The sequence below is a fragment of the Topomyia yanbarensis genome, chromosome 2 (assembly GCF_030247195.1).
Source record: "Topomyia yanbarensis strain Yona2022 chromosome 2, ASM3024719v1, whole genome shotgun sequence".
Taxonomy (NCBI): Eukaryota; Metazoa; Arthropoda; class Insecta; order Diptera; family Culicidae; genus Topomyia; species Topomyia yanbarensis.
This window is the reverse complement of record NC_080671.1, coordinates 372,479,347-372,492,864: the sequence shown is the minus strand read 5'-3', so window position 1 is coordinate 372,492,864 and position 13,518 is coordinate 372,479,347. Positions and strand designations below refer to the sequence as shown.

At 38.1% G+C, this 13,518-nt stretch overlaps 2 protein-coding genes across 4 annotated transcripts; both read right to left on the bottom strand.

Moving 5' to 3' along the window:
* Positions 1 to 33: 33 nt before the first annotated feature.
* Positions 34 to 8,514, bottom strand: LOC131684553 (D-aspartate oxidase-like). Of its 3 annotated transcripts, XM_058967545.1 has the most exons (5): positions 8,310 to 8,514; positions 8,023 to 8,237; positions 7,736 to 7,963; positions 7,179 to 7,666; positions 34 to 385 (listed from the first exon to the last, which is right to left on the bottom strand). In XM_058967545.1, the coding sequence occupies exons 2-5, from the start codon at positions 8,226 to 8,228 to the stop codon at positions 222 to 224; spliced, it is 1,086 nt and encodes a 361-aa protein (XP_058823528.1). In that variant the 5' UTR covers positions 8,229 to 8,237; positions 8,310 to 8,514; the 3' UTR covers positions 34 to 221. The 3 variants fall into 3 exon arrangements, with proteins under 3 accessions (XP_058823528.1, XP_058823527.1, XP_058823529.1); XM_058967544.1 differs by having other exon boundaries at positions 8,023 to 8,514; XM_058967546.1 differs by having other exon boundaries at positions 7,736 to 7,948; positions 8,023 to 8,514.
* A 128-nt stretch (positions 8,515 to 8,642) lies between these two features.
* LOC131684558 (uncharacterized) lies at positions 8,643 to 9,672 on the bottom strand. The gene is made up of 3 exons (XM_058967550.1): positions 9,538 to 9,672; positions 9,035 to 9,477; positions 8,643 to 8,959 (listed from the first exon to the last, which is right to left on the bottom strand). Exons 1-3 carry the CDS (start codon positions 9,560 to 9,562, stop codon positions 8,759 to 8,761), a joined length of 669 nt encoding a protein of 222 aa, XP_058823533.1. The 5' UTR covers positions 9,563 to 9,672; the 3' UTR covers positions 8,643 to 8,758.
* Between the last annotated feature and the right edge of the window lie 3,846 nt (positions 9,673 to 13,518).

The following is a 13,518-nucleotide window of genomic DNA, read 5'->3' as shown; positions in this document are numbered from 1 at the left end:
GCTGTCTGTGTAACCTACGAGGAAGTGAATTGGTTGTTTGTGCACAGAGAATGTTTTTCTTTTATGTAGATAGTATTTTTGTTTGCAAAACATAGCAAATGGATCGAATATATTTTCCTATGACTATGTTACATATTGTTCGATTTTATGCAATCTATTTTATTTATTTTTTTGAACTCCTTAGAAAAAGCTTCTTTTTCCAGATATAGTAGTGAGAGATATCATAATTTTGATTTACTGCTAAACAACTCCTTGCTACCGTAATTTGTACTGTTCAGAACATGGTGAACCAAATTTAGAACTTCTCCAGCGCAACCCCAGGCCAGTGTAATACCGCTACCGCCATGTCCATAATTGTGAATTATTGGAAACTGCTCGTTGTGCTCTGCAAATGTGGAAACCGTTATCATTCAGTTCAAATATATACGATGAATACTTATGAAGCCTTATTCTGCTTTACCACGGATCGATTTTTTCAACGAATGTTAGGTGCATTCTCAAGAGCGACAGCCTAATCAAACATGAGTCGAATTCGATTGAACCACATTTATCCAAAAAATCTATTCGTCGTAATGCATTATGTATAAGGCTGGTAATCTATTTTGAGATTCGCTAGTAGTCGAGGGTCCAATATTTATCAATAGCTTCTTGTCTTTTCGTATAAAGAAAGGCTATGCAATTACTCCAAAAATCGACTTTGCAACAGAGCCCCGGACTGCCGAGTGTGTGTACAAAATGTCACTCAATTTTGCAAGATGCCTGAACCGATGTGCACAAACTTAAATTCAAACGAGCGATATAATGCTCCCATAAACTGCAGTTGATTTTATTTATTTTTACTAGTCGAAGTACTGGTTCCGGACATACGAGTTGAAGATTCATGCACTAAATTCCTATATAAACTTTAATGAGTTTTTGCATCATTTTGACATCATGGTAGTATGAAGCCGTGTGGTGTCCGGCGGGCTGAAATCTTTTTGCACTATTTCAACCAAGAATAGAACCTCTGGGAACTGCTCCCATGTCGTAAGAGGCGACTAACAACATGCTAGGAGTTCCTAGGCCGAGGTTTTGTTCCGTACCGAAGACTTAATCTGGGCGGACCTTAAGGTTTTCCATATTACCCTCTTTCCAGTCTGTATTTAGTGAATCACTGACATATACCTTTTCTGATTCGCCTTTCTTGATTGTGTACCAACGTTTTAAGTTTCTTCTGGCGGTTGTATATTAGCCGTAAATGACGAAATCTAATTCTACACTAAGTAACAGAATATATTAATATACCGGCACTTCCACGCCAAGGTTTAACTTCCAAAGCTTTGGCTTAAAAACCGTTTTTAAAAAATGGAAACTTTCATGCAGGAAATTTATTGAATTGGCCTAAGATGGAGCTGTCGAATTTCACAAAAAGCTTTTTATGTTGCAAGTGATCTGTAGTTGTGTTAAATTAGGTATTTTTCTATTATATTTGGAACCGTCTACCGACAAATCTACATTTACGAATACCTCCAAAAGTGACTTCTTGAGGTCTCATGAAGGCCTGACACTAGCTTTATGATACTTTTGCTTTTCTAAACAGTAATAAAAATCTCAACATTCAAGAACTTCACTTTGTCAGAAAATGTAGGGCCATCGGAAGCTAAAACTTCGTAAAATCGCACTCCTGGTCCTTTTTTCAGTGCAGTACTCTACGTCACTCGCTCAAATTTGCACCGCTCTTATGGTAGTCGGTATTTGCTAGTATTACTGTTCTCCCATCCATTCTGGTAGTCAAACGGTGGGATAGCAAAATTCTTACAAGTTTCCTATCTCATGCCTCCACGCGATTCTAAGTCTATTGATGACATTTGGTCCTTAGACCGCAGAATGAGAGGGTGCGAACAGAATGAGAGGGTGCGAACAGATCTAGTCGAGAAAACATTGCCGTAAAAATGAATAGTTGATCGGAAATTAGCCCCAATACGACTAATCTGACTAGTATCTATGAACACGGCTCAATACGTATTGAAAATTCGCCGCGTCTGTTTTTATGAACCTAATTTAAAGCTCCGTTATTGCTAACAAGCCCGTGCATCAGATTAACAATCCTTTATATTTCCCTTCAGTGTTCGGTATTATCGCTCGTATACTTGTATTCCACAAACAATCCGATATGGAAAATAAGAAATACTTTCCTTGATTTATAACATCTCGCGCTATTTTTGCCAGTATAATATGCTGTCACTTGGTAGTTTTCAAGCCAATAAATATATCGTAGAGAAGAAGTAGCGAGTTCTGTCCAAATACTGTTGCAATAAATAGTGATCCGGCCCATTACGCAGATAAGATTAGCTTTTCCAGGCAATACTCCCACGATCGGCTGTGTGGAGTTCAAATTGTTTTTGTTTAGGGAACATAGTATACTCTCGGTAGCCGGCTGCCCAGAGTTTAAAAATAACCAAAAACTAAACAAGATCATCTCTTTTTCGAGTGATCGTGCACTCGAAGACTAACTAAACAACTACCTAATAAAATATGCTTTACAGGTCGCATCGTTTGCTTGGAGCGAATCCTAGACCTGATACCCTTCCAAACCACCAACTCCGCGACACCTATGGAAGAGTCTGATGAATCGTCGTCCTTCCGTTAAGTAGGTGGAGCATCAACACTTCCTGTCTACCTTATCCTTTATCCTTCCCCGTGAACGATGGAGATGGGGGCGGCCGGCAATGATGGCTATCATGCTGTTGAGGTTTTAATATGGGTCGGATTGGTATGAATTCCTACTTACCACTTCCTAAGCAACTCTTATTAGATAATCAGCAGTCAAACATGATGAAGTCAGTGTGCAATCCGCCAAAATCATCGTCACAACGCAACGCAACGCAACGCATTTTGACATCATGGTAGTATGAAGTCAAAATGATGCAAAAAACTTATTAGAATTGGCGTTACTTTACTTGGTCTAGATTACTAATGTCCAATCAAAATCGCTTTGCTTTGACCACATCCCTAATAAAAAAATATTATACACGAACATTAACTCATATAGCCCAACGATTCCACATATTGTTTGGATGCTACCCTGAACAGGTCATTAGGCTCTTGAATGATAAGATGTTTATTAGGGATTGCCGATTTTTACAAAGTGGATTTCATACGATGATAATTTGTAACTGATTTTTAAAAAGTGGAATTCAAATGAACTATACAATACTCCATTGCACAGTGGTTCAGATTCATAATTTATTTTATTTAAAATATTTGTGGCTAAACTTAATAATTTTAAACTATGTTGCTTTCGGGACATATGATTATTATCAACTAATATTTGGATGTAGACGGTATTATTAAAGGATATTATTTTACAATTATTTTAATTATTTAACTACGATGTTCCTTAAAAAAGTGTTTAGTTCTAACTTTTTTTTCATTCTCGTATTTAAACTTGAACGCGACCAATGATTCGCAACTGAAATTCGGACCAGGTGAAGGGTAGTGTATTCGAGGCTTCTCCGATTCTGACTGAGCTGGGCATTGCCGGACAAGAAGGTCGATAACAGGGTTCATCTTTTTCTATGGAAGCGACCCAATTAGCTGAGTGAGCAATAGTGAAAGTTCTGTGGCTCTTTCTTCCTTTGAGACCGAGTAGCATGTTTCATCGTTAGCTTGCCAGGAAACCGTTTGGCTGAAGGGATTATTTTCGTGACTAGAAGAGCCCGAAGGAACTGTTCTCTTCGCAGCCAACCAAAGATGTCTCAGTTTTGCAACGTCGGAGTCCTCGAGATGAAATGTTCCTCCAAGCCGAGGACTGAATTGCTGACATAATTAAAATATGCCAGTAGCTTACAACAAAATGGCATTTGTAATCTTGAAAGAAAGGCTAGCTGACTCAAACACGAAAAGTGAAGCAAAATGCATGAGGAAAGTGAGATATTTGTGCAGACTTACCGCTCAACCGTCGTGACTGTGTGGGTTACGAATGAGTCTGTGTGGTACCGTATTGTGAACATCTACGGTATCACGCGCAACGTGAGTGCCTACATGTGGAGTTCATCATTGCAGGCCTTGACCTTGCCTCTTTGATCTCTCGACAAGCCTACAGATTAGACGCACGATAACATATCGTGCTGGGTTATTCCTTTCCCAGTCTGGCGTATATAGAATACATAATGACTTCCTCGCGTTCCTTTCCTGAGCACAGGGGCTCCAGTGTTCGGCCAGATCCAGGGATGCCATTATGCCAGATTTATCTGGTACAGCCAGAGTTTTTTGCAGCTTCCAGACAAAAAGAAAAACCTCCCATTCTGCCAGATTTTTAAATTATAGAAGTTTTTGCACACACATTTTGGAAATTTGGGGGATATTTTCCCAAATTTATCAAAATCTATTGAAAAATTTCGATGGCTTTGAGGTCGCTGTTAAGTGCAGATTTTGCCAGACATTTTTAATTCATCTGCCAGATATTCTTTGAAAAATAGTGGCAACCCTGGCCAGATCATGTAATCATTTGCCACATCCTAAACGATTGGCGTTTGACTTTCACTGGATTAGGAAAGCATCTCGAACGATGAGTACGTCACCGTCTCACACAACCCATGCGGTTTTTTGTTTGACAGCTCCAGTGCTGCCATCTCGCGACTGACAATCCATCGCGAGTGGGGTGCATTCACGCCCTTCTTTCTCGTCTAACACCTCATTATTGCACTTATGATTACCCTTTACCCACTTTAAACGTAACAAGTTGTAACTCTCTGTTCTGGCGGTATTCGCATGAGTTGGCAAACTGGCTTGTACCCAACGAGCTCGAAGTGGTAGAAAAAATTGGATTTAATTGTGTGGGCTTTGCTTGATTCTAAATTCCCACTCTGTTTGATTAAGCCGTTGATGTGTGTAGATCCTTTTCGGGGAATCTAAAATCGACTCACTTTCCACAACATCAGGTGTGAATACAGGTAGTTGCGAGAAGCGATCGAAATCAAAGCAAAGAAGCACAATCGCAAAGGTACTCTCTTCAACAATGCTTCGACTCATAGCCTTTACCTGAATAAGGTAGTCCTTTATATTTCGTGGAATCCCAAGGAATATTTGAATTGTACTACTGTTTAATGCGGTTAGATTTCCATAATCCTGGTTTGTGCGCAGTGCTAGGAAGTTCTGATAACCAAGTGGCTTACAGTGAAAATGTTCTGTTATTTCAATATCCCGTCGGGGGGTTCATATATCTACTCATCAAGAAGTGTCTTTATTCCTTTGGGAGTGCAAAATACTTCCGTATTGTCTATGTTCTCTGTATCGTTATTTTCCCTAACCTTACGCTTCCTCTATCTTTCCCATCAGGGAAATGATGAAGACAAATCACGACAAGGCACAAATCTCCGACATGGGGAACGTCCCATTTAAGCCAGTCGCTACTGATCCCTGATCCTGAGCAAAAGTGAATTATTTCTGAATTTTTGATTATTTTTACACACTCTTCACGGTGGTCCATTATTTTTGTCCGCGTCCCTTATCACCTATTTTATAAAGTGATTCATCAACAACGCTATCTTTGAAAATAAACTACCTTGGTTATACAATTAATTTATTCGATCTTATTTTATTGCAAATAATTAAGTAGTCTTCGTTTTATTATATTCAGGATTGCACATATTTTGTCGTATGTAATTTAAGTGTTATTTATTGGATTTGATAAGAGAACACGTATCCGCCGGTTGATGATAATCGAGCTGACATTTCTTTGGACTGAGCAAACTAATTTCATTGTTTGTTTAGTGTTTATTTGACCAACTAGGAAACCAATCCACTGGGCATTTAGTATGTGTGGGGAATTCGCATGGTCTTGTCTGAGTGAAATGATGACTGTTGATTCATGTATGAGGATTGAGAATTGACAGTTCGCGAGATGAATCGAAAGCCAGTTACCAATTTTTGGCAGTCATATCAAAACGTAGAACATGTTTTATTGTCATATTCATTGGCTTACTTTTTGTCCATTAAATCAATTGAATTAATTGTTCCCATTTTATTGAGTACTTTCATATGCTTTGAAATAGTACATGCACAGGGTAAATCCAGATTTGTGTAATTCTTTATCTCATCCTACTAACAAAAACTCCCTCCCGCGGCAAACGTGGAGATGCAGAGGTATACACGGTCTCCATAACAACTTTTGTTACACTAACATTCCTTTCCTTCCCCGATGACTGTATGGACGTGGCCGGTGCCGTTATTGGCATTTCAAAGTATAGAACTCTGGAAACGTGCACATTGAGAATGGATAGCTACTCCCAGGCCCCATTCGTTGATTCTCTGTGCAATTTCGCTTGTTCTGGTCAATCACGGAGTAGCAACTCCGAATTGTACGGTCATCATGCTCATGCTCATTTTAACACATTCCTTTAAAGTAAATAAAAATAGTTTTCCAAAGCGAATTTAAGGCCTATACAATTGGTTACACTTCGAGTGCTGGACCCTGTATGAGTTTATATTGCATGGCATTCCGGGCGGTCGGTCTAACTATATTCAAATGATAACTGTAACTTGAATTATCCCTGTTGATCAGCCGCATTTAATCGTTTACCGAAATATAGAGCGACTTCAAACTTAAGTTGTACAAAGAATTGGTGTAAAATTGGTATACAAACCAGTCATGAAATAGCTAGCTTGGATAAATGACAAAGGCACAATTGCACCACTAGTTGGATTAAAACAGAAATTTCCGATTAATGCGCGACATATCGGCTTTTAATTTGATTTAGTGCTACGATCTTATTACCACTATGAACCCGAACATTGATAAAAACAATGTATGTGGCGAGATACTAAAATGAGTCAAAATCAGTAGTTCTAGAACCTTTTTAAATTAATATCAATAATTTCTTGGGTTACTAGTAGCCAGAAAAGTTTTCAAGGTTAACATTATTTCCTAGCACCAGTATTTGTATTGATTCTAGTATGTATATACTAGATTCAATACAAATCTATAATCGCGTCAGTCCCATGCGGATAGGGAATCCCATAGAACATGGGACTGACTTGCGATTATGGGCAGTATACAGATGTTGGCCCTTTCACGTCCTACTTTTTTCTGGCGCAAGTATAACTCCAAAACAATTATCATGAAGATTATTATTTGTGTTTATACTATTATGTTCCTATATAGATCATTGCTAAGTAGGAAAACATTCCCCACTTACCTGTTTGCAAAAATTCAACTTCTAACCTCACGGAGTTACGCGTCGGCCGTAATCCAACCATATCGGCGATAACCGGTGCTCGCTCCAGTATTCGAATCAACCCATAACACCCCTTCGTAATCTTCGAGGAATCCTCGGCTCTAATGGTCAGATCGCAGTCATCTTCCTGCTTTGTTCCACCAAGCGTTACACTACTGGTGTTTGGGATCACATAGCCAGCATTGGACGTAAACACATGAAACACCCATGGCGCATGCACACGTCTGACCTGACCGCGACACGGTTTGAGCATTTCGTCAGAAATGATTTTCCCAGACGCCAAACCCAGACAGTTGATTACGATAAGCCGGTCCAATTTCTCGTCTAGTGCTTGGAAACAGTCTACCTTTTTCTGACGAAACACTGCCCCACGTGACCGCAACGCGTTGGTGTAGAACTGTAGCAGCTTGGTTGGTTCGCATGTAAACGTAACAAATTGTGTGCCTGAGCTGTGGAAAAATTTCAAACAGAGATAATACATATTTCTTCTCTTTTTTCACTTCTTTATTCATATTTACGTATATTCTACATCGTTCTCAGTTCCCAATCGCCGCAATTCTGGTTGAGTCAGCACACGAAAGCCGAACACATAGTCCTTCCAGAAAGAATCCTCCAAATCATCCCCATTGGAAACCAGACCAAGATATGGTACCAGACTAATGCCCGCTTCAGCCGCGTGTCCAGTTTTCCACATTTCATGGAAGTATTTGTACGTTTCGTTAGACCACTTCCTATAACACATTTTTCTTGATGCGATACATGACCTACACACAATTCGCGTAGTGCAAATTTTCACCGCACTCACCTAACTAGATGCCTCGGAGTTTCGCCGAGAAGATAAGGTTCCCAAAGTCCGGCAGCTACATCGCTTGTTGTGAATGGACTAAACTGCTCACTAATTATCTCTATATCCGAATCTGGATAGTGCGTCGAAATCCGAAAAGCACACGACAAGCCGTTTATTCCGGCACCCAGAACAATGAATTTCAGTTTACTACCGTTACCGCTCATCGTTGGAGACTAAAACGCGAAATCGCAAAATTGAAATACATACAGTTTTAAACTCCGATCGTCAGTATCTATTTGTAGCACCTCATTTAAGTATTGTGTTCATCTACGTTCTGCACCGTTGATGCGCTCTTGATTACAGTACTCGCAATGATGGATGGTATTTCAATAAATGATAACGAGCGAGGAAAATGCTACTTTTTGGCTAGATATTATTCATCAGCTGATTTCAGTGAAGCAAAATAAATCGACGTAACATACCCACAAACACACTATGTGTATTAAACAAGCATTCCTTGTCTTGACGACCATCGGTTAATTACTAGACTGCCGTTATACGCATAAGTGTCGCATGTATGCAGGGATTTATATTCATTCTGTAATTCATGGGACAAAAAATACTTATATACTGATTCATATAGTTCATGGGACAAATATATTCGAGTAATTGCAGTAATCTACTAATTATTGCAATTTTCGAACAAATATTTATTTCACATTACGCTACCAACCAGGTCTATTTATTTACAAATTTACTCAATCCCCATTTTTTGCTTAATTATGAACTGGGGCAACCGCTTGCCCTTCCAGAAGCGGGGAATTGGCGTCTCTGTTGCTTGCCGCAGCTTACTGGCAACATAGGCCTCGGCGGAGAATTTCTCCGCTTCTTTGATTTGACCGATTAGTCCAGCCTGGAAAGCTTTTTCCTTGCGCAATTCTCGTCGTTGACGAACCTAAAACGGATAATAGTTCCCATTTATAAATACGCACAGCCCAATTTTCACGGAGACAAATCCGAAATTCATTACCTTTGCCCATTCGAATTTCATCTTCTTGCGTAGTTTTCTCAGCTTGTGCTTTCGCATTTTTCGACGACGAATGACGATTAACCTTGCAGCTTGGATTCCGTTGTTGCCAACAGGGTTGTTGTTGGTCGGTAACTCCATATTGGAATTAACTTTAGCACTATCGCCTATCTCGACAATGCGAGACATGTTGGGATTTTCGATTATCCATTTGATTCGTGGTACATCAATGATTTCCTTTAGTGGAAGCAATGGATTCACAACTGGGGACTGTCCAACGTCCAGATAAATCTCACGAGGTAAAAACACTAGTTTATGCGGCGTTGTACTGCTACACACTGGATCCACTGGCAGTCTTGAAGTTGTTTTCAATGCTATAGAAGAGCATGCTTTCGGGTACTCTCGCAGTGAAATGTTGGAAAATCTTCGAATTAAAGTCGAAAGCGCTGCATAGGATAAAAGCATTAGTTTCACGATTCATCTGGTTTAGATGTATTTTAAACTACCTTGAACGGAGGAACGTCGTAACATTCTCAAATAACGGTTCTTTCCCAATAATTTAAAATAAATTGGTCATTGTTTTTGAGTAGCGATCATGCATTTTCTACATTCCGGTTATACAATATTTTGCTTTCTTTTGTGACAAGCGAGAACGGAGAAACAGCTGTCAAATAGCGAAGAGTTTATAAAATCATCGGTTCGCTGAGTGGTGAATTCATAAGCTTACACGGAAAAATTTCATTACTCACGCTGAGCAAAGGTGCTTGTAATATCACTGCAGTAAGTTTCTTTTTCTGTTTGTTTCAATCATTATGGCGGCGTTTTTGTAATTTATAATTAGGTGAGGTATATACTACATTGGTATGACACAATACGTCATATTATTACATATTTCACACAATCTCCAAAATGATAGCAAGAGAAAAAAAAAATTAACCAATCACCGTCAACATAATTCTGACTATGCCTTCAACATCTGAAGTAGCGAACAACCATACCAGAATTAAACTGGCGATTTTGTTTTTTGTCAGAATGAGAAAACATTCACCGGTGGACAGCGACGGCTTTTATACTCACCACTAATCGATTTCGTTCATGCCATTCACGTTTAAGCCCTAGGGTAACCAACCAATTTTGGACCCCTAGAGGTAGTGAAATTACGCACTCAAAAAAAAGTAAACGTTATGCCTATTGATTTTACACATAGATTTTTGCAATTAACGGAGGCATATAGACACTATTTGCTGGCACATAAACCTAATGTGTGTATTTACAAGAAATATTAATCTTACATTCACATTTCATAACTATTAGGAACATAAAACCCCATTCTATAACAATATGCACACATAACTTATGTGTGTGCATACATAGTTAATACAGTTGACACATAGAAGGTATGTGTGCGCGTGATAACAATAGCATTTCTTCTTCATATGAATTTTAAGCGGTTTGAGGCAAATAGAATTAACGTTTGGATTTTTTTCAGTGCGTGAACGTCAAAAAATGTTTGCTTGCCTATGTTTTTAATGCAATACATGCACGAGTTTTATACATTGACATAAACTCGAAAATGACATTTCTTCACAGAATGAATTTTTCACATTTCGGACCCTTCCACACTAATTTGGACAGTGTTCCAAGCATATTTTGGACACACTGAATGTGACTGAATATATTTTGGAAACAGTGAAGTTTTTTCTACTAAACTGACCTACTGACTCGTTCTCTTTGCAGTATATTTAATGCATAAAAGAAGAACATAAGCAAATCAGTGACTGCCAATCAAAAATGGTACATTAATCTTTATATGGAAGGCTGACTGCATGAAATGTTTTTTTAGTTCTATCATTTTGAGAAATAGAAAAACTTTCGGTACAATTACTGCAGACTTAACATAACAGTATTAGATGTTATGCAATAGAGTTAATAATAATATATTTCGTGTAACAATTCATCTGTAGCAGTATTATGGAGAAACATCCTCAAGTGGATGATAAATCAAGGTTCAAAGTTCGTCAGGAATTTTCTTGTACTAAATATTATTTTTTAATTCTTTTGTTTACGAGGTGTTTTCTTGTTATTCCTTCTAAGCTCAGTTTTTCCTTGTTTCTCTTCCTTTACTTTCCTTTTTTCTTCAGTTTTCGCCTTGTGGTATTCAACTGTTCGGCGCAATGTTAAAACAGCAGGACTACGTCGCTTGAATCGTGATGTTCCTGTTCGTGTGAGTGTTTCAGGCGATTCTAGGAATTCAGCAAGCACACTCTTATTATCAATATTTATCTATGATATGTGTCTTAGATTTGTCAACATATAGTTCGTCGAATTCGACAAATTCGAACTACAAATGTTCTTCAACATGGATTTCAGAAGTCTCCTCTTTGGTCATATTTGGTCTTCAATGAAATGTTCCTCAATCGATTGATTTTCGACATCCATTGGTTTGAACGTTTTTAAATAATTTGACCAAAAAGAGCAGGCGACCTACCGTTACGAAATTTTTCACTTTTTGATTATTCTAACTCGATAAACAAATAGCTGTCAAGAAAGAAAATCGAGGAATGTCCAAAATAAGTTGATATCAATTTTTAAGACATATCGTAGACACCATTTATTTAAGATTTTTTAGATAAAACATTACGAAGAAACCTTTTCAAACACGTAACATGCATAATACCAAATCAGACAAACTAATTAAATCGAAAAAAAATATTATAATTGTACATTTAAATCCAATTTGAAAATGTATCATTTCCACCGGTTCCTCTTGGCTATCGTTGAAACATGAAACGTTTTCAGTGATATTTTTGAAAGCTGTGGATTCTGTTTAATTTTAAACAATTAGAGATGAACTAATGACATTGAAACCTAATAGACAACCCAAGGAATGTAATTGCTGCATCAAACCAAACAAATGCAGAGAAACTTGGCAGGGTAGGAGGCAAATACATTAACAGGGTCCAAAATATGTAGTTATAAGCAAACCGTTCTTATTAGGACGAATAATGGAAAAATAATTCAATTAGAAAATTCCTTTTATTATTTTTGTATTAAGTTTGCACTTGTTAATTCTGTACCTTTACCAGTGAATCATAATATAAACAAATATTTACGCATCATACAAAAATCTCTTTTATTGGCTTGTCTTAAATTTATACTTGTTAATAATCAATTCTGTATCTTTACCAGTGAACAATAACATTGAAAGTAACAACATAATGCGTGTGTGCCCTGAAAAATAATGTTATTTTGATGATGATGTGTCCTCTTAATTGTGTCAGATTGAGCTAAAATTTTGCAAAGAGGCTTTTTTACGAGATACTAATGCTGTTGAGGTGTGTCTTGTTATTAAATTCGATGGTCACCTGTGTAGTAGATAAGACCTGCATAGAAAAAATATATAAATTGAGCATACAAAAATATATTTTCATTTAATATGGCTGGCAAAAAAAAGAAAATAGTCATCTCTATTATTTGTAAACGACACGATTCGAGCATAAAGTACGAAGATGCCACCAGAATAGAACTTCAAGACGTTGTCCCGTTGTAATGTGTGTGCTTTGTAAAGCGTAATTTCGAAGCTTTGGAAACGAGAGGGAGAAACTGAGCGATAAAACGACAGAGCGATAGGTGTGCGACGGTGTGGGTTGCAGTTGAACATATTTACCTAAGCGAGCTGTCCCGTGAGTAAGAGTGTGTGGCTGACGGTTTGAAATCTTATGGGAAACGAGAGGGAGAAACCGAGAGAAAAATAAAGATTGATGGATGCGAGACTGGTGGAGTGGTGGCGTGCTTTATATTGTCAACTGAGCGAAAGCTTTGTCGACGTATATGTTTTTAGTTGTGAGAGTTGGAAATGAGAGAAGGGAATAGTAAATCCTACGATTTTGTGAGCAAGTGTGAGTGTATTGAATGTGTTTCCCATACATGCTATTGGCACCCTAATATACAGTCTTCTGAATTGATGCTCCCACCGTCGCCTTCAAGCACCTAGGGTCAACTATTTCATAAATATATATTAAAAGATTTGGAATTTACATGCAATAAACGACAGTCAAAAGTGAATTTAGTAGGGAGTAGGTGTGCCATTTCCGTGTACACAAATTATTGTTTGAAGGTCGAACTGAAACAAAAAGTCAAAGTAAACACCAAAAGAGCGCAAAACTGAGACTCCGCCAAGGACACCAGAAGACCACGGTATGGCTCTTCCTGTGTATTCACGGATATGGAGATAAGGGATGCACCCAGCAACTCACAAAGAAAGACCTGCACACGATCCATGCTGAGTGCATGTGGAAGTTGCCGATCAGTGCTGTGACTATCTATGGTATTTAATTGCAGTTCGATCATGCGATAGAGCTCGTGTAAAAAAGGATCATTTTCTAGTTTCATTGATTGAAGTTGTCTTTAAAAAAAACTTTTACGTGACATATAAATAATAGTTCTTCTACGGTGACAAGTAATAAAAAATCAATTTGAAATTTTTA

Bases quoted from the DNA above. Each gene is read 5' to 3' on its own strand.
- LOC131684558 (XM_058967550.1), bottom strand. From the start codon at position 9,562: ATGTTACGACGTTCCTCCGTTCAAG. The intron at 9,478-9,537 runs GTAGTTTAAAAT...TATCCTATGCAG, and splicing joins ACGACGTTCCTCCGTTCAAG to CGCTTTCGACTTTAATTCGA. The intron at 8,960-9,034 runs GTAATGAATTTC...TATCCGTTTTAG, and splicing joins TGAAATTCGAATGGGCAAAG to GTTCGTCAACGACGAGAATT.
- LOC131684553 (XM_058967544.1), bottom strand. From the start codon at position 8,228: ATGAGCGGTAACGGTAGTAAACTGAAATTCATTGTTCTGGGTGCCGGA. The intron at 7,964-8,022 runs GTGAGTGCGGTG...TATCGCATCAAG, and splicing joins ACTCCGAGGCATCTAGTTAG to AAAAATGTGTTATAGGAAGT. The intron at 386-7,178 runs GTAAGTGGGGAA...CCACATTTGCAG, and splicing joins AGTTGAATTTTTGCAAACAG to AGCACAACGAGCAGTTTCCA.